The sequence below is a fragment of the Vigna umbellata genome, chromosome 6, assembly GCF_029865625.1.
Source record: "Vigna umbellata cultivar VRB3 chromosome 6, Vumbellata_1.0, whole genome shotgun sequence".
NCBI lineage: Eukaryota > Viridiplantae > Streptophyta > Magnoliopsida > Fabales > Fabaceae > Vigna > Vigna umbellata.
This window is the reverse complement of record NC_142170.1, coordinates 19,067,438-19,091,773: the sequence shown is the minus strand read 5'-3', so window position 1 is coordinate 19,091,773 and position 24,336 is coordinate 19,067,438. Positions and strand designations below refer to the sequence as shown.

At 35.8% G+C, this 24,336-nt stretch overlaps 1 protein-coding gene across 1 annotated transcript; it reads left to right on the top strand.

The window, feature by feature from the left end:
• The first annotated feature begins 20,266 nt into the window (after window positions 1-20,266).
• LOC124835838 ((-)-germacrene D synthase-like) lies at window positions 20,267-23,963 on the top strand. The gene is made up of 7 exons (XM_047310855.2): window positions 20,267-20,432; window positions 20,685-20,973; window positions 21,391-21,766; window positions 21,874-22,095; window positions 22,193-22,331; window positions 22,789-23,034; window positions 23,582-23,963. Exons 1-7 carry the CDS (start codon window positions 20,295-20,297, stop codon window positions 23,882-23,884), a joined length of 1,713 nt encoding a protein of 570 aa, XP_047166811.2. The 5' UTR covers window positions 20,267-20,294; the 3' UTR covers window positions 23,885-23,963.
• The last annotated feature ends 373 nt before the right edge of the window (window positions 23,964-24,336 follow it).

The following is a 24,336-nucleotide window of genomic DNA, read 5'->3' as shown; positions in this document are numbered from 1 at the left end:
ACCGTTCTAATACCGGAGGGGGCTTTTTTGGCATATGGGCCTGCATGATGGCTTCCATAAAGGGAAGCAAATTAGTAAGCCGGAGAGAGGTGGGTCCCCTCCTTCCCCCTCCGGCTGGTTTAGAGGGTCCTCCATGGTGGTTGCCTTCATTATCGTCCTAGTGGTTGGAGGCCGATATTTCAGGCGGGGGGCATGGCGTTCTCAGCGCCGCTATTTCTTCTTGTTGTTTACGTTGAATTTCCTGCTGCTCCCGTATGGTTTCAGCCTGTGCTTCGATTTGCGCCTGCAGCTGCCTGATTAAATCTAAAGTGTTGTTGTCTCCCATAGCTCTTGTGGTCTTCTTTGGGGATGTCAAATCTCGGCCCCACGGTGGGCGCCAAAATGTTTCAGTATAAAAGTTGGGACCGAAATATGAACATGATGAGTTGCATCCTCTCCTCCTAGGATGCCTTTATCTTCACGTCCTTTTCCTAGTCAACGTGTTTCAGGGAGAATGGGATGGGTACCTGTGAAGGCACTCTGACGCTCAAGTCAGAAAAAAGGGAATTGTAGAACTCTTTCAGTTCAATAATAGAAGAAAATCATAAAATCTTTTCTCAGGAAAAACGTACCTTTTTCTCCTTTCTGTTTTTCATATTTAAAACGATAAAATAAACCGTTTACCTAAAAATCCGGTTGGTTACAGAAGTTGACCATTTGGAAAATACAACCGTTAGGTCATGTTTGATATTAGGTCAGTTAATCCTGTGATTTATGGCACTAATTGCTTATTCTTTTGTTTATTAAGATTTAATATGTTCGAATTGACTAAATTTGACCAGACGCATTTCCTCTTGGTATTTTATTGGATTGTCGTGACATCGCTCGACAACCATTTAGCGCCATCGACACATACGATCGCTATATTACGATCGCAATATATCATCGCTCGACAACCATTTAGCGCCATCGACACATACGACCGCTATATTACGATCGCAATATATCTTGGCTTCTTAGTGGTCGCCCGGGTTACCAATCGACCGTTGGTGAGCTTAGGCATCCTATGATACATTTTTAATCTAATTAGGGATTGAGAAACTATAACCACATTTGTCGAATACAACACAAATATAACAATTCATTCAATAAATCAAATATCTCCAAAGAATAAAATTAAATAAATATCTCTAAATCATATATAATTTTATAAATAACAAATACTAATCAAATTAAAAGATCAAATCAAAATAAATAAATAAAAGTCAACATGTGGAATGAAGAGTAACAATAGCATTAAAGCTAAGAGAGTGATGAACAATGCACGCCAAGCAACACAATTTCATTAAAGAAACAAGAGATGGAAGACACCAAGGACGAAAAGAGAGTGGGAATTAAAATACTCAATTTAAGTGAATTTTAAGATAATTTTGAAACTTATCTTGTTTGGATTTTGTTTAGATTATTCTTAATTCATCTATTTAATTTATTTTGTAGCTATTGATATCAAATATGGAGTAAAAGTGAAAAAATAAGAAAATAAAGAAATTTTAAGCACTTTACAACAAAAGGGTTCAATGTAACGCCTCCAATTCTGGGATGTCACGAGTTATTATAAAAACTGATAATTTTCAAAACTTTCTTATAGCGCGGAAACGTATTTTCAAAAATCTCAGCATTTAAACTTGCATCGCATAATAGTTTCAATATATTTGTCCAATTGCATTATTTAAAATAAAACCAAAATAACGAAGAAAACAAATTATCTTAAAAACTCAATTGCAATAGTTTTAAATAAAACCCGAGTTTGTACCCCGTCATCTCACGGATCTATCATGTTTTACCTTCATCTGTAGCATGATCTGCTTTTGTATAACATCACACATTATAAGATCATCACATTCACATGCACAAACACAAACATGCATGGGGTAAGCTACCGATAAAACAATCATAACAACAAGATACATACATACTGATTATATCAACCATAATCAAACACACAACAAGATACATACCTTCTGATTATATCACCCATAATCAAACACACAACAAGATACACACCTTCTAATTATATCAACCATAATCAAATACCTCATACATAGAAGTAATAATAATAGGATTCTTAATCCTCTAACATAAATAATTCAATCATAATTAATTACTCGATCATTGATCCCCGATACTTCCATCTTTGATCCTTGATCCCTAAATCCTTGATGTCATCACTAACATCTCACACATAGACCTTTGTTCTATCCACTTATTAGCACCTATGCTAACTACTACTATAACCATTATGGTAACACCACTATCAACATAGCGCAACTTGGAGCATCCTTAATACCATGATCATCATCATAGGTACACCACCAACATGATTATCCCAATTCCGAATCACACTATAAGCATAACCAAACCATGAACTACATCATGACAAGACTAAGTCACACTCTTGCACCTTACCTCATTAACTGTAGTCGCTCATACAGTCCAATTTGTGGCTTTCCCATATAGATACACTCTAGTTATCCTTCTTCTGGCTTCGGACCTATTCTCCTATCACACAAGGCAGAAAATTTATCCCACTCACCAAAGAAGATTCGAAACTCAAATATCATTCTGTTTTCTACAACTATTTGCTAAAGAGAATGTCACTCTCTTTTCAAAAACCAATGCCAAAGAGAGTTATCACTCTCTTTCCAACAACCAATTCCAAAGAGAGTCATCCCCTTCTCAACCACCAATGCCAAAGGGAATATCCCTCACTTTTCAACAACCAATGCCAAAGGGAGTCACCACTCTCTTTTCAACAATCAATGCCAAAGAGAGCACCTATCCGCAAATAGAACCATGATTTATTAGGTACAACAAGTAGACTAAGCTCTCATGCCTCATGCTCATTATCCACACATACTCTTGTGCATTCCATCTTCTACTCATGCTCCAATCTCAACCACAAGTCAATCTTGACCCTAAACAGAACCCCTAAACTCATTCTCTGATTCTCATCACGTTCTACAACTTCTCCAAAATAGAGTTGTTGACAAGAGCTTATTTTCTCCCAAACTAGAACTCTAATTGAGGATTTGATTGGTCAGAATGAAGAACCGTACGTTTGGAACCTACTATTAAAAAATCAGCCCGATCCAACGGTGAACGACTTCATAACAACGAAAACACTAATGTAGATTTTATGAAATTCTCCAAAATAAAGGTGTTGATGCTAGGTCGTTGTCTCCCAAATTGGACCTCTGATTGACGATCCGAACTGTCAAAATGAAGAACCATACGTCTGGAACCCACTGTCCAAAAATCAGCCTCATCCAACGGTAAAGACTTCATAACGACAAAAACACTAGTGTAGGTTTATGGTCCTCATTTTTTTAAAATGTTCAATGTAGTCCTAAACATTGTAATTTATGTTCAATTTAGTCACTTTTGCAAACGTCATTTAAATCGTTAACGACCAAATGTCCAAGTGTGCAATCAGTCAATGACATGCTATATATTGGCTGACGTGGACACTTTAAGGCACAGTGAGGTGAATTTTTTATTTTCGGAAGTGATTTTCTAAAATTTAATCAGAGGTTGGGGTTGTCTATGAGGCTGGCTTCAAAAATTAGGGTTCTCTTCCTTTTCTTCGTTTTGGATTATTCCATCTCATGCATGGAAGATGGTCTTGTGGCGGCGAGAATCACCCGCACTATGGAGGCACGACTCAGTCTGCGTTCTCATCGTTATCAGTGGAACTGTAAGGCCGTTGTCGTGCAAGGGAACTCTTTTCTTCCCCTTTTTCCTCTTTTTTCGTTCTGGACAGTAGCATAAGGAGGAAGCTTCCTTCTCCTCCTCCTCTTCTGTCTTTGATTGGGTTCCTTAGGGTTCTGTTTGGATATCTCATTTTTTGTGATTTGGGATATAGGGTTTCGTTTCGCTTTGATTTGAGAAATAATTGGTTCCTCTTGGGGTTCTTCTACCTTGCAGATTGGTGGCGAGAATTGGGGTTTCGATTCTCTGTTCTTGTGTTCTTATTTGTGGAGTTTGTAGATCACAATCATGGGTGGTGCTTTCTTATTTTTCTATGTGAATATTGATTGCGCATTTGGGTTTCTCTACCAAACCAGGATCAAACCTTCACTTCACACTTCAAAAACCTTATTTTAGAACCCACTAAACTTAGAATTGACAAAAACAATACGTTCACACTCGAAGAATCAAAATCCTAATATGAGAAAATTATTACTTCCAAAAATAAAAAATTCACCTCACTATGCCTTAAAGTGTCCACGTTAGCCAATATATGACATGTCATTCACTGATTGCACAACTGAACATTTGATCATTAAAGATTTAAACAGAGTTTGCAAAAAGAACTAAATTAAACATAAATTACGATGTTTAGGACTACATTGAACATTTAAAAAAAATTAGAACCTATTCAAATAAAGCTAACAAAAATTGGGAACAATTATATTAAGCCATATTTTAATTTTTTTTTTCATTCTCTATACAACCATGCATTGAACGAGTAACATATTTGATGTACCAACATAATTTATCAAGCAATAGTACATTAGAAAGTGACATGATCGTACCAATCAAATATACAGAAAAATATCATGTTATGAAAAATAAAATAACTAATCAAAATGTACAGAAAACACTTAACCTCCCATATATGATTTTTCCAACGTGTGGCCAAGGATAAAAATGGTCGTCCACTATAATTAAATTACGCACGCGGTGAAATATATATAGTTATCAAAGTATTTAGATTAATCATAGATGGAAAATAATCATAAACACGAACATAGATTAATCATAATGGTTAAAATGTTATCAAAGTATTTAGATGAATAAAACCAGATTATCTCTTGAATTAATTTTGGTACGATGGAAAATCAGTAATATTTTATTAGTCTTCGGTGTCTCTCACCTTTTTTAGGTTTTAAATAAAAAGAACTTTAAAAAAATTAATATTAATGGTCTTAGATCTTAAAATATATTCCCAAAAAATTTAAAAAGTTAATTTAAAATTATGATGCATTTTAATATAAATTATTTTACTAATAAATAAAAAAATCTTATTTTTAAGTTTGTTTTATTACACCCAAATTTTCGGACTGTATTTCTGTTCCAATCCATATATAAATAAATATATAATTATATTTGTGATTAGTATCGTATACCTGTTTATTTATATAATTTTTAGCATGCTTGTTATTTGGTTTAATCCCTATTATGATTTAACTGACTTTGTTATAATTGCTCTTATTTTACGAAGTCAGACACTTTACTGCATAGGAGCATGTCGAGGTGTTCTCAGTTTTACTAGATTCTGATGTATTATTAGGTTAAATACGTCTGACAAAACATTTTGTAGTTATGAACAGTGTACCTTATTCTAGGATTTCATAATTTTTAATTTTTAATAAAATATATATTTTGTGAGAACCTGATAATTAATACACTAACCCCTTCTCTGATCAACACTATTAATGCACCTGGACACGTCAAAATCCACTCACATTCCCACTGCATGTGTCTGCCAAGTGTCACAGTTGTAGCACTCTGAGGACGTTAGTGGAAGACAAGTGGTGTGGAGAGAATGGGAGTTAGTTCCGTGCAGGAAGGAAGTGAATTTTCAGAAAAACTCTTCCCATTCTCTGCATGCAATCACCCTCTTCCTCACGAAACTCTAGCCTTCTTCACCTCTGCATTTTCTCTGCACTCTTTCATTTTCTCTCTAAGATAACTCACTATCAATTCCTCCAATCCTATTTCAGACACCGTAGAAACCTACCCTGCACTGTGAGCATCATTTTGATCCGAACAGAAACTGAGAACTGAACTGGTAAGTTCTCGTATCTGCAACTTTGTCCATTTAGTTCATGCAAACCAAGATTTTTTGGTTGCATGTGTAAGTTAGAAGTCTGATCTGTTAATGATTTTGGTGTATTAGATAAGTGGAAGTGGTTGAGTGAATTTCTGGATAGGAAGCCGTGAGTGGTCGAGATAAATTCTAAGCATTTGGAAGTGCAGTGTTAGACCAGGTAAGGGAAGCTTTAGTAATTTAATTTAATATATGTTTGATCTGTATGACAGTAATGAATTGTGATGGATGTCTGAAATGTATGCAATATATGAATTTTGAATATTCGTGAATGAGCAGAATTGAAATGTATGTATATCAGGAATGTTGTGTGAAATTATGCAGTGAATGAGATGTATGAGTTGTAATGTGATTGATTTCTGCATAATTTGGAATGATAATGATCTGAACTGTATGTTGATGATGATATGTTTGAAACTGGAAAATGGAAGATTCTGGAATTATGAAATGATAATATGAATTATGTAAGGTATGAGATTTATGTTAAAGATAAATTCTAAGTTATGAATAGTATGAAAAACTGTGAAATTCTAGTGTTTGAAAATCTGGAAAATCTGATCTTCTCTGATTAATGGTGTACGCTCGTCATCGAACGGTCTTATACCGTTCGGTTTCACTGGAAAATAACTTAGAGTAAGAATTCTTTCATTTGGAGAGGATTCGGATCGAGAACGAGCGTTATTTGTGTGAAGAGTTAGGCTTGAGCGTTCGGCTCAGCTTAGCGTGTCCAACCATTTAAAAAAAATAAATTGAAGAGTATTAATACGCTCGGTTTGTTTACCAGCGTTCGTCATAAGTGGCGCTTAGTATTATACTGAGCGTTCGTCCAAATGAACTCTCGATCTTAGATTGAGCGTTCGTTCTAGTTAGCGTTCGGTCTGACACTGAACGTTCGTTCCCATGCGCGTTCATTCCCATGCGCGTTCGTTCTATTTGGTGCTCGGTCATTGACTGACGTTCGTCCTAAGCAGTGTTCGGTTTTATAACTGAACGCTCGTCCTATCATCGCTTCGTGAGCGAACGTATATGGTGCTCGTCCAAGTTCTTATTTAACGTTCGTTTTTTTATGGCAGTGTTCGTATCTGCATCTTATCATATCCTGGTTATTATTGAAATATATCTAAATTATATTTATCCTTTTTATTCAATCTCCAGTATTTTACTTAGAATTATCCTAAGTATTATTCAGATCTTCTTGACTCAATCTTAATTAAATTCTTAAGTGTTCTTAACTTACGTGAATGGATAAAGATTCGTTTCTTTTGTTCAGAAACGAGGCTGCAGAGCACTGTAATACAGTCGTCTTGATCTATTAAATAGTAACTTGTATTTAAATTAAGAGAGTGGAATACAGAATGAAAATTTGATTAAGAGAAATTGTGAATATGTACGAATGGTGATTTGAATGGATTTATGAGAATTGGATTGTGAATGAGCGTTCCAAGGAGGAACGTCTCCATGATGTGAATATGAGAAGTAGTGTAGTATGACCATGGTAAAGCTGCTGATGGCTGTTCATCCTGATATTCCGTGAGTGCTCATTCTCATGTAGAGGGGAGTAGGTCATGCGTGGGAATGGCAGGAGGCCCTAGTCCTATTGAGTACTTTGGACTGATAGGGTTAACCTCGGGTGGCAGCTGATGGATGTTCCAGTTACTACACCACCCGGGTGCAAGAACGCCTGTAGATACATGGCATCATACAGTCCGGACAGTCTTTAATGTATGAGAATTTGAATGAGTTATTGCATGTATGAATATGTGTTTAATGTTGTATGAACGGTACGACTGATTTTATATGTTAAATTATGTTGATTGTATTGAATTAAATTACCTAAGCTTACCCTTGCATTTTCCTTGTGTTGTCTACTGTTTCTGTATGTCCGTCTTGTCAATGCAATGATCATCCGTTGTGGATGTGAGCAGATGGTGAGGTACCCCTGGAAACAATGCTGGAAGAAGAAAATTTGGAGGATGCCAACTTGGTAGAAGTGGAGGTTAAAGCTGAACAGTAGCTTGTTCATTATTTAGAAACTGCTAACGTTATTAGGTGCTGTATTGTAATACGTTCGGTTAATAGTTTTGTAAGACCGTTCGTTCAGTTTTTGAAGCATAGTAGTTAGTCTTTCTGTATAGCATTTAGAGACGTTAGGTGCTTAGTTCTGCAGACCGATCGTCCACAGCTGGTTTTGTATTTTCAGTATTGAATTCTGAACAATGTAAATTTGCTGTACGTTCAGTTTTAAATTTTGAGCAGCTGTTGTAAATCTGTAAGACTGCACTGTATTTCTGTAAATGTGATTAGTTCTGGTTAATGGTAATTATCATTTATTGGGATGTTACATTTATTGGTATCAGAGCAGTTTTGTTCTTTTAAGGACATGTAGGGTTATGAGTACACTATACTTTCGTTGTGTGCTTATTGTGTGTTGATGAGTTATTATTTTTAACTCTTGAACATAACTAACTTACGTTTTCTCTGATCCAGAAAACGAATGGCGCCTAGACTTCCTCCCCCACCTCAGCCAAACGAGGCTGACACTTCTAGCAACACCAGAATGCTGGAGACAGTCATCGATAGGTTGCAACAGCAGAACACAACCTTAATTGAGCAAAATGCTGCCTTAATGAGGCAAAACCAGGAAGCACTGAATAGTTTGGAGGCATCACGTCTCAGCTCTGAAGCAACTCAGAGACAGTTGATGGACCTGCTGACCTCTACTAGAGGCACCCCAGGAGCTTCTTCTTCTAACGCTGTACCTCATGCCGAATGGAGTTTGGAAAGCTTCCTGCAACACCATCCTGCCAAATTCAATGGAAAGGGGCTTCCGGATGAAGCGGATCAGTGGCTAAGAGATATGGAAAGGATTTATGATGCCAAGAGGTGTCCAAATGAAAACCGTTTGGCATTCACAGAGTATTTGTTGACGGGTGAAGCTAGCCATTGGTGGTCCAGTGTGAAGATGTTGTTGACAGAATCCCAAAGTCCAATTTCTTGGGAAGTTTTCAGAACTAAATTTTATGAAGAGTATTTCCCAGACAGTGTGCGTTTTGCTAAGGAGGTGGAGTTCCTTCAATTGGTGCAAGGCAGTATGTCTGTATCAGAATACACCAATAAATTCAAGCATCTTGTCCGTTTCAATACCATGGCTACCAGTGAGGAATGGCAATGCAGGAAGTTTGAGAACGGGTTGAGGAGTGATATGAAAGTATTAATATCCTGCATGTGTATCAGGTCTTTCCCTGCTATGGTTGAGAGGGCAAAGGTGCTTGAGAAGAACATTGCTGAGGCCGAAAAACATAAGAAACAACAAGTGAGTAGGGGTCCGGTTTTGTCCAGAGGTGCATCAAATATGAGAGGGTCCCCATATACTCGTCCAACTCAATCCTCTGGTGGATCACAAGCTTTGGTCACTGTTGGCCAATCTGGACAGCCGAGAAGCTTGACTTGTTATCAGTGTGGAGGACCACACTATCGGTGGGCGTGTCCGCAGCTGGCAGGAGGAAAATATTGTACTCGTTGCAGGCAGAGTGGGCATTTAGAGAACGAGTGCAGTATGGGAGGAAGAGCGGCAATGAGGCCGCCAAACGCTGGGAGGACCCAACAAGGGAGAGGTGGACGTGCACAAGCCACAGGAAGAGTTTATGCTATTACTGGTGCTGAAGCTGCTAGTTCAGGTACACTCATCACCAGCACTTGCATGTTATATGGAAAGCCTTGCTGTGTACTGTATGACTCGGGGGCAACTCATTCCTTCATCTCGAAGGCGTGTGTTGAGAAACTGGGAATAAAAGAGAGTGAATTACAGTTTGATCTGGTGGTGTCAACCCCAGCAGCTGGTGGGATTAAGACATCTACAGTTTGTGTAAGATGTCCTATAGAAGTTGAGGGGCGTAGATATAAGGTTAATCTCATTTGCTTACCCCTTCAAGACTTAGAAGTAATTTTGGGGATGGATTGGTTGGCTACCAATCGGATCCTCATTGATTGCGGGAAGAAGGAGTTGGTTTTTCCCAATGAAGAAGAAGAAGAATTGTCTCTCACTCTCGGTCAGTTGAAGGATGATATCATGGAGGGAGCAAGCTGTTTTCTGATAATAACGTATGAAGATAATGAGGTAGGGAGTTCGTCCAACAATGAGAGCAGTAGAGGACGAACAATAATAGATGAATTTTCGGATGTCTTTCCGGATGAAGTCCCTGGTCTACCTCCTATTCGTGAGGTAGAATTCACAATCGATCTGGTAACCACTGCTGCACCCATCTCGGTCCAACCTTATAGAATGGCACCAGCTGAATTAGTGGAACTCAAGAAGCAAATTGAAGAATTGATGGACAAGAGGTTCATCCGTCCAAGTGCTTCACCTTGGGGAGCACCTGTATTATTGGTAAAGAAGAAGGATGGCAGCTCCCGTCTCTGTATTGATTATAGGCAACTTAACAAGCTGACCATCAAGAACAAGTATCCTCTTCCAAGGATAGACGATCTTCTAGATCAGTTGCATGGTGCGTGTGTGTTTTCTAAGATTGACTTACGTTCGGGCTATCATCAAATTAGAGTGAAAGAGGAGGACATTCAGAAGACTGCATTTCGGTCTCGCTATGGCCATTATGAGTATGTGGTGATGCCCTTTGGAGTGACAAACGCACCTGCAATCTTCATGGATTACATGAACAGAATTTTTAGACCGTACCTGGATAAGTTTGTTGTGGTATTTATTGATGACATCCTCATTTACTCCAAGAGCTTTGACGAACATGAAGAACATTTGAGGATCGTCTTGAGCGTGTTGAGGGAGAAAGAGTTGTATGCCAAACGTTCAAAGTGTGAATTTTGGATGAAGGAGATCCAATTCTTGGGGCACGTTGTTTCTGCTGGTGGTATTGCAGTGGATCCAGCCAAGGTGAAGGCAGTGCTGGATTGGGAGAGTCCACGTTCAGTCACGGAAGTTAGAAGCTTTGTGGGACTCGCGGGCTATTATAGGAGATTTATTGAAGGATTTTCCAAGATAGTAGCCCCTCTGACTTACCTCACCAGGAAGGACCAGCCGTTTGCTTGGACAGATAAATGTGAGGAGAGCTTCCAGGAATTGAAGAAGAAATTAACAAGCGCTCCTGTGTTGGTCATTCCAGATACAGCCAAACCTTTTGAAGTGTATTGTGATGCATCATATCAAGGTTTGGGCTGTGTACTGATGCAGGAGAGGAGGGCAGTGGCTTATGCTTCCAGGCAGCTGAAAATCCATGAAAAGAATTACCCCACACACGACTTGGAGCTGGCAGCAGTCGTGTTTGCTTTAAAAATCTGGAGACATTATCTGTATGGTGCAACGTTTCAAGTGTTTAGTGATCACAAGAGTCTCAAGTACCTCTTTGATCAAAAGGAATTAAATATGAGGCAAAGGAGGTGGCTTGAATTCTTGAAGGATTATGAATTCGAACTGTTGTATCATCCTGGAAAAGCTAATGTGGTGGCTGATGCGTTGAGTAGGAAGGCCGTAAGAGTTTCTGCAATGATGGTGAAGGAACTGAAATTGGTGGAGAGTTTTAGAGATCTAAGATTACAATTTGATTTAGGAGCGAACGTTATAAAGTGCTGTAATCTTAGAATTTCCAGTGATGTGTTTGACAGAATTTGGATGAAGCAACGTGAGGATGAAGAATTGATGAAAATTTTTAGCGTGCTTGGTACAGATCAGGCCAAGGAATTTAATGCTGGGACGGATGGTATGCTACGTTACCTTGGTAGGACGTGCGTTCCCAATGATGGCGAACTGAAACGGATCATCCTGGAGGAAGCACATCACAGCCGTCTTAGCATGCATCCTGGCATGACTAAGATGTATCAGGACCTTCGTTTGTCATTCTGGTGGCCTGGTATGAAGAGTGACATTGCACGTTTTGTGTCCTCTTGCTTAACTTGTCAAAGAGCCAAAGCTGAACATCAAAGACCGGGAGGATTGCTGCAGCCATTGGAAATTCCAGAATGGAAGTGGGATAGCATCTCTATGGATTTCGTGACTCATCTGCTACGTACAGTCCGAAACCATGATTCAATTTGGGTAATTGTGGATAGATTGACTAAGAGCGCCCATTTCCTGGCTGTTAATTTAAGGATGTCCATGACAAATTTGGCCAAGCTGTACGTCAAAGAGATTGTTCGGTTGCATGGAGTTCCCTCAAGCATTATATCAGATCGAGACACGAGATTCACATCTCGTTTTTGGCAGTCATTGCAAGGAGAATTGGGAAGCAAACTTCAAATGAGTTCTGCATATCACCCTCAGACGGATGGCCAATCTGAGCGAACCATCCAGACTCTTGAAGACTTGTTGAGGACTTGTGTTATAGATCATATGGGAGTATGGGATGAAGTTCTGCCGCTTGTTGAATTCACATACAATAACAGCTTTCAAGCAAGCATAGGAATGGCACCGTTTGAAGCTCTTTATGGAAGAAAGTGTAGAACTCCATTGTGTTGGTTCCAAGAAGGTGAGACTGCATTAACCGGACCTGAATTAATCCAGCAAACAACAGAGAAAGTGAAACTGATCCAGGAGCGATTGAAGACGTCTCAAAGCAGGCAGAAATCTTATGCTGATAAGAGAAGAAGACCCTTAGAGTTTGCTGCTGGAGACCACGTTTTTCTAAGGTTGAATCCAATCACTGGTGTGGGAAGAGTTCTTCGTCCAAAGAAGCTTTCTCCTAAGTACGTTGGACCTTATCAAATTTTAAAGAAGATTGGAGCAGTGGCGTATGAATTGGCTTTACCACCTCAACTGTCCAACCTTCATCCAGTCTTTCATGTTTCTCAGCTCCGGAAGTATATAGCTGATCCATCACACGTACTGGAGTTAGAAGACATCCAAATTCGCCCAGACAGGACACTGGAGATGCAACCTGTATGTGTGGAAGACAGCCGCACCAGACTCTACAAAGGAAAGGATGTTCGTCTCGTGAAAGTGGTGTGGAATGCAAAGACTGGTGACTCAACATGGGAGGTTGAAGAGGCTGTGAGAGAATTGTATCCACACCTATTTCCTGGTAAGCTTTAGAATTTTCGAGGACGAAAATTTTTGTAGTTAGGGGGAATGTGAGAACCTGATAATTAATACACTAACCCCTTCTCTGATCAACACTATTAATGCACCTGGACACGTCAAAATCCACTCACATTCCCACTGCATGTGTCTGCCAAGTGTCACAGTTGTAGCACTCTGAGGACGTTAGTGGAAGACAAGTGGTGTGGAGAGAATGGGAGTTAGTTCCGTGCAGGAAGGAAGTGAATTTTCAGAAAAACTCTTCCCATTCTCTGCATGCAATCACCCTCTTCCTCACGAAACTCTAGCCTTCTTCACCTCTGCATTTTCTCTGCACTCTTTCATTTTCTCTCTAAGATAACTCACTATCAATTCCTCCAATCCTATTTCAGACACCGTAGAAACCTACCCTGCACTGTGAGCATCATTTTGATCCGAACAGAAACTGAGAACTGAACTGGTAAGTTCTCGTATCTGCAACTTTGTCCATTTAGTTCATGCAAACCAAGATTTTTTGGTTGCATGTGTAAGTTAGAAGTCTGATCTGTTAATGATTTTGGTGTATTAGATAAGTGGAAGTGGTTGAGTGAATTTCTGGATAGGAAGCCGTGAGTGGTCGAGATAAATTCTAAGCATTTGGAAGTGCAGTGTTAGACCAGGTAAGGGAAGCTTTAGTAATTTAATTTAATATATGTTTGATCTGTATGACAGTAATGAATTGTGATGGATGTCTGAAATGTATGCAATATATGAATTTTGAATATTCGTGAATGAGCAGAATTGAAATGTATGTATATCAGGAATGTTGTGTGAAATTATGCAGTGAATGAGATGTATGAGTTGTAATGTGATTGATTTCTGCATAATTTGGAATGATAATGATCTGAACTGTATGTTGATGATGATATGTTTGAAACTGGAAAATGGAAGATTCTGGAATTATGAGATGATAATATGAATTATGTAAGGTATGAGATTTATGTTAAAGATAAATTCTAAGTTATGAATAGTATGAAAAACTGTGAAATTCTAGTGTTTGAAAATCTGGAAAATCTGATCTTCTCTGATTAATGGTGTACGCTCGTCATCGAACGGTCTTATACCGTTCGGTTTCACTGGAAAATAACTTAGAGTAAGAATTCTTTCATTTGGAGAGGATTCGGATCGAGAACGAGCGTTATTTGTGTGAAGAGTTAGGCTTGAGCGTTCGGCTCAGCTTAGCGTGTCCAACCATTTAAAAAAAATAAATTGAAGAGTATTAATACGCTCGGTTTGTTTACCAGCGTTCGTCATAAGTGGCGCTTAGTATTATACTGAGCGTTCGTCCAAATGAACTCTCGATCTTAGATTGAGCGTTCGTTCTAGTTAGCGTTCGGTCTGACACTGAACGTTCGTTCCCATGCGCGTTCATTCCCATGCGCGTTCGTTCTATTTGGTGCTCGGTCATTGACTGACGTTCGTCCTAAGCAGTGTTCGGTTTTATAACTGAACGCTCGTCCTATCATCGCTTCGTGAGCGAACGTATATGGTGCTCGTCCAAGTTCTTATTTAACGTTCGTTTTTTTATGGCAGTGTTCGTATCTGCATCTTATCATATCCTGGTTATTATTGAAATATATCTAAATTATATTTATCCTTTTTATTCAATCTCCAGTATTTTACTTAGAATTATCCTAAGTATTATTCAGATCTTCTTGACTCAATCTTAATTAAATTCTTAAGTGTTCTTAACTTACGTGAATGGATAAAGATTCGTTTCTTTTGTTCAGAAACGAGGCTGCAGAGCACTGTAATACAGTCGTCTTGATCTATTAAATAGTAACTTGTATTTAAATTAAGAGAGTGGAATACAGAATGAAAATTTGATTAAGAGAAATTGTGAATATGTACGAATGGTGATTTGAATGGATTTATGAGAATTGGATTGTGAATGAGCGTTCCAAGGAGGAACGTCTCCATGATGTGAATATGAGAAGTAGTGTAGTATGACCATGGTAAAGCTGCTGATGGCTGTTCATCCTGATATTCCGTGAGTGCTCATTCTCATGTAGAGGGGAGTAGGTCATGCGTGGGAATGGCAGGAGGCCCTAGTCCTATTGAGTACTTTGGACTGATAGGGTTAACCTCGGGTGGCAGCTGATGGATGTTCCAGTTACTACACCACCCGGGTGCAAGAACGCCTGTAGATACATGGCATCATACAGTCCGGACAGTCTTTAATGTATGAGAATTTGAATGAGTTATTGCATGTATGAATATGTGTTTAATGTTGTATGAACGGTACGACTGATTTTATATGTTAAATTATGTTGATTGTATTGAATTAAATTACCTAAGCTTACCCTTGCATTTTCCTTGTGTTGTCTACTGTTTCTGTATGTCCGTCTTGTCAATGCAATGATCATCCGTTGTGGATGTGAGCAGATGGTGAGGTACCCCTGGAAACAATGCTGGAAGAAGAAAATTTGGAGGATGCCAACTTGGTAGAAGTGGAGGTTAAAGCTGAACAGTAGCTTGTTCATTATTTAGAAACTGCTAACGTTATTAGGTGCTGTATTGTAATACGTTCGGTTAATAGTTTTGTAAGACCGTTCGTTCAGTTTTTGAAGCATAGTAGTTAGTCTTTCTGTATAGCATTTAGAGACGTTAGGTGCTTAGTTCTGCAGACCGATCGTCCACAGCTGGTTTTGTATTTTCAGTATTGAATTCTGAACAATGTAAATTTGCTGTACGTTCAGTTTTAAATTTTGAGCAGCTGTTGTAAATCTGTAAGACTGCACTGTATTTCTGTAAATGTGATTAGTTCTGGTTAATGGTAATTATCATTTATTGGGATGTTACATATTTAATTACTAAAATTAACTAAATTATTTTATTTTTTGAGCTGCAAAATTATCAGCATATTTATCAAAATTTATTAATAGTTTCACTATATAAAATATTTTAATAAGTATTTCAAAATAATTTATTTTAGGAGGTTCTAGCATAAAAGTTGTAGGCTGTTTTAATTTTTTTTATCTTATTTAACTTTCATTCATTATCATCTCTTACATTGCAATAAATTTTGTAATATTTGTAAAAAATTATTTATATTATTTTTTCACAAAAATGATTCATTATTGAAATTATTTTTAATATTTGTTGGGTTAACTTTTAATTATTTTTATCTAGCTCAAGTTAAAAAGATTAAACATTATAAATTAGTAATTAATGCTTTTTTACATTATGAACGATAAAATAAATTATAAAAAATAAATTTAATATATCGATAGTTCAAACAGAAAACTTTTTGGTTTAATCATTCACTAAGTCCCTATTTTCGCATGGAATCTCAATGTCGTCCCTTTCTTTCTGAAAATATCAATTGGGTCCCAATTTTATGAAAATTGCAACAAATCGATCCTTTCCGTTAAATAGTGTCAAACGGCGTTAAAAAATTTATGAGTGGATGCTGAGATGACGAACGAACGCTCGTTCACCAGCGAACGAACGCTTGTCCACCAGCGAACGAACGCTCGTCGACCACCAAACGAACGGTCGTCCAGTGTGGAACGAACGGTCGTCCAGCAGTAAGAGGTCCACGAGCGTTCGTTCGCTGGTGGACGAGCGTTCGTTCGTCATCACAGCATCCACTCATCAATTTTTTTAACGCCGTCCAGCCAATTTAACGGAAAGGATCGATTTGTTGCAATTTTCATAAAATTGGGACCCAATTGATATTTTCAGAAAGAAAGGGACGAAATTGAGATTCCATGCGAAAATAGGGACTTAGTGAATGATTAAACCAAACTTTTTAAAACATTATAAAAATTGTACTGTATAATATTGAGGAACTCGGCCAAAGACTTAGTTATAATAGTTATGGATCGGTAATGATCATCTTGATTCAAGCATACCAATATCATGTCAATCTTGACAAGACGATAAGCCTATCTACGCTATGAAAGGATATTTATTATTATTTATTATCATATCTAAACTTTTCTAAAATAATCTCACGTCATTAATAAAAATCACATATATATATATATATATATATATATATATATATATATATATATATATATATATATATATATATATATAAAGATGGTCCATTCTCAATAAGAATCACATGTATATAAAGATGGTTGATTCTCCACTAAAATGTATATTGAAAATTTATCCTTATTAAATTGAGTTACTAATATCACATCATTGACTTAATCACCAAAGTGTTTACAAGTACCCAACTTATTCAATCGTTACAAGAACTACATAATGGAACTTCCAACAATAGAGTGAAGGTATACTAAATCTTACAAGATAGTTCGATTTCATACAAAAACATTTGACGTTTATTGTTAGGACAAGTTGTGCTTGGAAGAGATGGTACCTACTCAGAATATGATAGATCAAAATACGAAATTCATACGTGATATACAAGACAACTTGTCGAGATGAGAAGAAAAAATGAAGAAGAAAAATAAGGGAAGAGAACTAGAGGATGGGAAAATAGTTGAAGAAGACATCTTGAATTATCAAGACATCACACTAGCAGAAAACGATAGAGGAGGAAGACACCATGTTGAGGAAGGGATCACGAGCGAATATTGTCACCAATCAAACCTCTATGGAAACCTCATGGTGTCTAATAACACTGTTGTTGATGCCATCAAATTAATACTACTAAAGTATAACAACTTTAGCATTACTGAGATAGTAGCCAACAAAATAGAAAAAATAAATTGAACCCTAAGTGGTCTCCCAATGAATACATAATTTAACAAATTACTTCTTATAAAAATTATACAAAGGGGTTAGTAAAAAAAAAAATAAGATAAAGAAAAGATTAAAGAACAAAGTAACAAAAGATAGAAAGAAACAATTTTATAAAGAGATTTAAAAAGATAAAAATAATGATAAAGAAAATAAGTTGATTTAACTGTTTTTTCAAAATAGGACATCATTAGTTATTTAAAGGTTATTGTTCAAATAATTATTCTTTTAGATTTTCAAATTAATCAACGTAAATTCTCAATTAATTTGTTGTCATTTTCACTGTTAACCACTCGTTTGGCAGCCCAAAAACACATAATGCTAAATTAATAATAAGCAATGGTGACCTTAACAGTCAACATTATTATCCACGATAATTTCAACAGAATCCTCGCATGCACCTCCATAAAATAAAATAAAAACGTAACAAAATTGAAAGCCCAAAAAACACACATAACAACTTAGCATCCCTTTACCTTGGCTTATCATAGTTCTTCTTCCTTTCACAACTATAATGCTATGCACCAAACGCTCACGCACAACCCCTTTTCTCCAGCTCCAAATATTTTGTCATGCCACTAACTAAAGGAACAACCTTATGCCTTTGCCGATACCAAAAGGGAGACAACCTCTACGAACCACAGTCCACCACTACGAGTGTGCACGCTCTTCAAAACAATGTTGGAAGATGATAACACAGACAAGAATGACCGTGGCGGAAGAGAGGGAAGGTAACGACCAAGGACAATCACTAAGAAGAGGGAATGAAAGGGAGGCAAGGGTTTGCTCACTGAAATTCGATTTAGGGAGGGAATACCTCAATTTTCATTCTTATTGCATCGAAGAGAGTTTGGTAGAAGAGAGGGAATGTTGCTAAGCAATGGGAATCGCTGAGAAGAAGGAATGGAGGGGAAACAAGGGTTTAGTCGCTGAAATTCGATTTGGAAAGGGAATTCCCTGATTTTCATTCTTATCTCATCGCGAACATTACCAATGACCTAAGTCTGTCGGTATATCAAGTCACCAAACCATTACAGACAAATATATCTGTCAGTAAGAGAATCAGTGCAGTTCATTGACAATTTCGTTGGCAAATTATGTTTAGTAACGAGTCCAAGACCGTCAATAAATATCTGCCAATAATTTCAAATAATGGTTAGAGAGGAATATTTTTCTTTAGGTTTAATGTCTCAATAGATCCCCATTTTCACCCAGAATTTCAAATAGGTCCCTTTCTTTTTTGACATCTCAATTGAGTCCTTACTTTTGTAAAATTGAATCAAATAGGACATTTCTGTCAAATTGAAATGACGCCGTTGAACCTCCACTGCAGTGAAATGTCTTAACGGCGTCATTTCAATTTGACGGAAAGGTCCTATTTGATTTAATTTTACAAAAATAAGGACTCAATTGAGATGCCGAAAAAGAAAATGACCTATTTGAAATTTTGGGTGAAAATAGGGATCTATTGAGACATTAAACCTTTTCTTTATGCCGAGGGGAACATGAGATTTGAAAAAAAATAAATCTAATAATATAAAGAGATTGTGAAGAAAATACATTTCTAGTCTGTGTGTTCAATTCTACAAAAACACGTTCAAAATAGATTTGAAAATAACTTCCTCTTAAGGATTTACATCTAGATTTGAAACGTGTTGATGGTGAAGTGCCAGGTCACCCACTAATCAAGCACACACCGAAAGAGTGTTCTGTAGCAAAACGGAAAGCGAGAAAAAATTGATTGATTAAATAATGGTTTAATAGTATCTTTTATTCTTTTATTGCTGGACATAATGAGATAAGTGACGCGTATTCATAAATGACATGCAAAATATCGTCCCAAAGCAGATACTGACCTTTTTAGCTGTTGAAAAAAGGACTCTTCATATATTTATATATTAAAATAAGTATTACTAGTAATAGTTGAATAAAAAAGTAGCGAAAAATTACTTTTATAAAAATTGATTTGTAATATGTTATTTTATGGGAGTACATAGTTATTTTTGTTTAAGGAGTTTATTTTCTTTTTAAAAATAATTAAAGATAAAATAGGAATATGATTTTTTACCAGTTTTTTAACATATTTTTATAGATTTTAAAATATAAAAATAAAATTTGTTAATCAAAGAGAAAAAATCACTTTACATATTATTATACAAAAAAGACATTTTTCATTTATTTAAATAAAATATCGTATTCTAATTTTGTTAATGAATGAAATGACTAAAAGAAATAACCAATATAATATTTGAAAGGAAACAAGTAAAAGGGAAAACATTAATATACATAGGTCACAAAGTATATAAAAATACAAATATTGGGATTGAAAAAATTAATTTGGTTAAAAGTGAAAAATATAACTCTTAATTAATTTGGTCAAATAAAGATTAATTAAAAAATAAATTGAAGGGTTCCGAAATTCAAAAGATTACTTTTGGATATAACCACAATAAATTTAACAGTGTTTTATTCGACCTCAAGATATGTTCATATTATCTTCGGGCCTACATAATAGTGGTTAGTGACACTGATACCTCTCATGTATTCCTATAAATTAATAGAGTTTGGGTTCTTGAGTGTTCAAAGCAAAAATCATCTTCAATTTAATATACTAGAAAACGAAGCATGTCTATGGTACCATCATCATCACTTCCTGTTTTCCCCCACGATGCCAAACCCAACTCAAACTTCACTCGACAAATTGCAGCTTTTCATCCTTCCATTTGGGGGGATTATTTCCTTTCGTATGATTCTACTTTTCATGTAAGTGCACACAACCATTCATGTCTAATCTTACTTTTTAGATTTACTTTCATTTACTTATGTTTTGTTTTGGAATAATTTTAGTAGTCTATTACTAACTATATGAATTAAATACAGTATTTCGTGGTAACATAGTCAAATTTCATAAAAGGAAATATTATATTTATAACAACAGTTGTTTACTTTATGTATTTCACTTTTTCCAAAATCAACACAATTTTCTCACGCTGGAGTTTTCATAACCACATGCAGGAAGATGATAGCGACATCCAACAAGTTACAAAATTAAAAGAATATGTGAGGAAGATTATTGTCTCTCCTAGGCCTGTTTTTAAGGATATCCTCTTTAAATTAAACATCATCAACTCAGTCCAACGTTTGGGTGTTTCTTATCATTTTGAACATGAAATTGATGAGGCATTGCATCAAATTTATGAGATTTCAACAAAGGAGAACAATATAATAAGTTACAATGATGATCTTCATCATCTCGCTTTACTCTTCCGGTTGCTTAGACAGCAAGGATATCGTATTTCGTCGGGTATATGACTTTGCCACTATTACACCAAATTTACACTCTAACAATCTAATATTTGTCGTAACTCACCATGTTTATCTTCTATTCCTCATTTGTGTTCACTCTTTTCATTACCTCACTGTCACCTCGTTTTGGTCTAGAGCTGTCATATAGCTAGTGAAGTTTAAGAAAAAATATGTCCTAACCATTTTGTATATAAAGGAAAATAAACATGTATTATAATTTGAAACACTATAAAAAATGAAAAGAAATACGAAGCATATTTACATTTTTTTTTTCTTTTTTATAAATTCATATAAAACATTTATTCAAAAAGACCCTAAACGGTTTCGGAATAGATTTTCCTGTTGTATAGCATCAAGAATATATTTAAATACACATATATCTTGAAATTTAACAAGTTGTTTACTTGGAAGACAGATGTATTTTGCCAATTTAAGGACAAAGCAGGAAAGTTTAAGGAAAGCATTGTGAATGACGTAGAAGGAATGCTGAGCTTGTATGAAGCATCCCAATTAAGATTCCATGGAGAAGAGATACTGGAAGAGGCATATAGTTTCACTCTCATTGAGTTAACCAAGTCATTAACTACCAAATTAAGCCCCTTTCTTTCTGGGTTAGTGCACCATAGCATAGGACAAGCACTTCGCAAGGGAATGCCTAGGTTGGAAGCAAGATATTATATATCTTTCTACCAACAAGATCCCTCACATAATCAATGTTTGTTAACCTTTGCAAAACTAGATTTTAATATGTTGCAGAAGCTCCATCAAAAAGAAGTCAGCAGCGTGACCAAGTAATATTTTCCTCCAAAATTTACATTTTATTATTAAATGAAATGTAAATAAATAAATCCAAGCCTAAGACTTCTTTGAGAAATTAATTAGGAATTTTTTTGTTCAGGTGGTGGGTTAAAGATTTGAATGTCTCGACCAATTTTCCGTTTGTACGTGATAGGATTGTGGAAGGTTGCTTTTGGATTGTTGGAGTCTATTATGAGCCGCAGTATTGTCTAGCTAGAATAATACTGAGTAAAGTAGTTGCCATGATATCCATAATTGATGATGTGTATGATGCCTATGGAACCATTGATGAACTAGAGATTTTCACCAATGCAATAGAAAGGTCAAACAATGCATTTTATTCTTCTGAATCTTTCTTCAATTTAGTATCCTTTTAATCTTATTCTTTTAATTAAAGTAAACTTCCCAATGATTAGCAGGTGGGATATCTCCTCATTGGTTGATCTCCCGGAATATATGAAATTATGTTATAAGGCACTTTTGGATATTTTTGAAGAAACAGAGCAGCAGTTGAGCATGCAAGGAAAAGAATACTTCGTCAAGTATTCTAAAAACGAAGTATGGTTAAGTGTTTTATTTTATTTTTTAAATTGTTCCTTTTAAAACATTAACTAGAAATTAAAAAATAATTATTAGGTAGATATTTGGTTATAATATTTTGGGTTTTGAAAAATATCTATCTATTTAATAGTTTTGAATGGATGGAAGACTCAAAAAACAAGTCTTTCATTATGTAGAATTAAAAGGTTCATAAAAATATGTTTCTCTTCTTCTATTACCAACGTTACCTACGAATATGACCACTAAATGTCGTACGACATCATCGTATTCATTAAATTAGTTCATCATCCCTCCGTATAACGATTCTTGGGATCGCAGCATATCACGTGACTTAATTTGACCTTTCATGAAAATGGTACAGTGATGATCCCTAATAATGTAGGAAAAGATTATTGTAAGCAACAAAAATACCAAACAAATTTCTTATGATATATTTTGTATTTGTAATTTATAGGTGAAAAGATTAATCCAAGCATACCTTAGTGAGTCAAGATGGTTTCATACAAACCACACACCAACAGTAGAAGAGTATATGAAAGTTGCAACTGTGACAAGCACTTATGCTATGTTGACAACTGTATCTTTCTTGGGCATGGAAGACACAACAGAGGAGGTCCTCATATGGGCAACGAGTCACCCAAAAATTATTGAAGCTGCTTCAATTATTTCTAGGCTCATGGATGACATTGTTGGAAGTGAGGTATATCTTAGACTACCCTTATCCTTTTCAACACGTGCATTCACTAAAAAATGGAATAGAGAAAGTTAAACATTTTTATTGAAAACCACCCCTAATCATAACAAGTTTCTCTAAAGATGTAATAAGATTGTTCTCATTCTTATGCTCAATGCTGCTAGCTTTATATATGGAACGCAAACACATTTTGTTTTTAAACACACGTAGATGGAAAACCTTTAATTTACCATAATTCAATAATTCCTATAATTGTAGAAAGGTAGGGAACAAGATTAAATAGTCTTTTTTTATTAAATATGTATTTGACCCAGATTAATTATCAGATTTTGTTTACATTCTTTGATTCTAATAATTTATTTTATTTCAATTTTGGTCTTTGAAAAAAGTTCATATAGCATTTTAAATTATGAAACAGAGTGGTTTAGATAATAATATTAAGAAAAAAGCAATTTAGATAATTGTCAACAATAAAAATCATATTTTAAGTCAAATTTCTTTTATATTTAGTTATTGGGATTTAGGTTAAATTTGTTATTTGATATGTATGTAGTTTGAGCATGAAAGAGGGCACGTTGTGTCAAGCGTAGATTGCTATATGAAGCAATATAATACTTCAAGGCAAAATGCGATTAAAGAACTGCATAAGTTGGTGGAGAGTGCTTGGAAGGATATTAATGAGGAATGCCTTAATCCTACTCAAGTACCAATGAAGTTTCTCATGCGTGTTCTCAACCTTGCACGAATGATGGACGTCCTTTACAAAGAACAAGATAATTATACACATTCGGGAGGAATAATGAAGGATTATATCAAAGCTTTACTAGTTAATAAGGTGCCCTTGCAAATAAGCTAAAGGCTTATTTCTTTCATGTATTATTGATCTATTTCTTGAATTTCTATAATATTATGATGAATTATCCTTGGCTTAATAATTATCTTTTTAAAAAGCATCAATTAAAAATAATTAATCTAAAAGAAGAGTAAAATAGATTCTATCATCACTCTATATAAACATTAAACAACTTGCTTTGATAGGTAACATAAAAAAAAAAATAATAATTAACCAAACTATTCTCTAAAAACACATATTACTTCCTTGTGTAACTCTTAAAGTGAAAAACGATTTCCAAGAGTCATGAGGACGTGAAAAAGCAGGTTAGAAGCTTAGAAATACTTCAAAGCTTAAGTTAAAATCTATGAAATATTATTATAGGCCAAGTTAGCATATGCTAAAACTAGATAATGCAATTATAGCAACATTTTCAACATTCGCATAGCCAACCGAAAAGATGTAGAAAAACTATG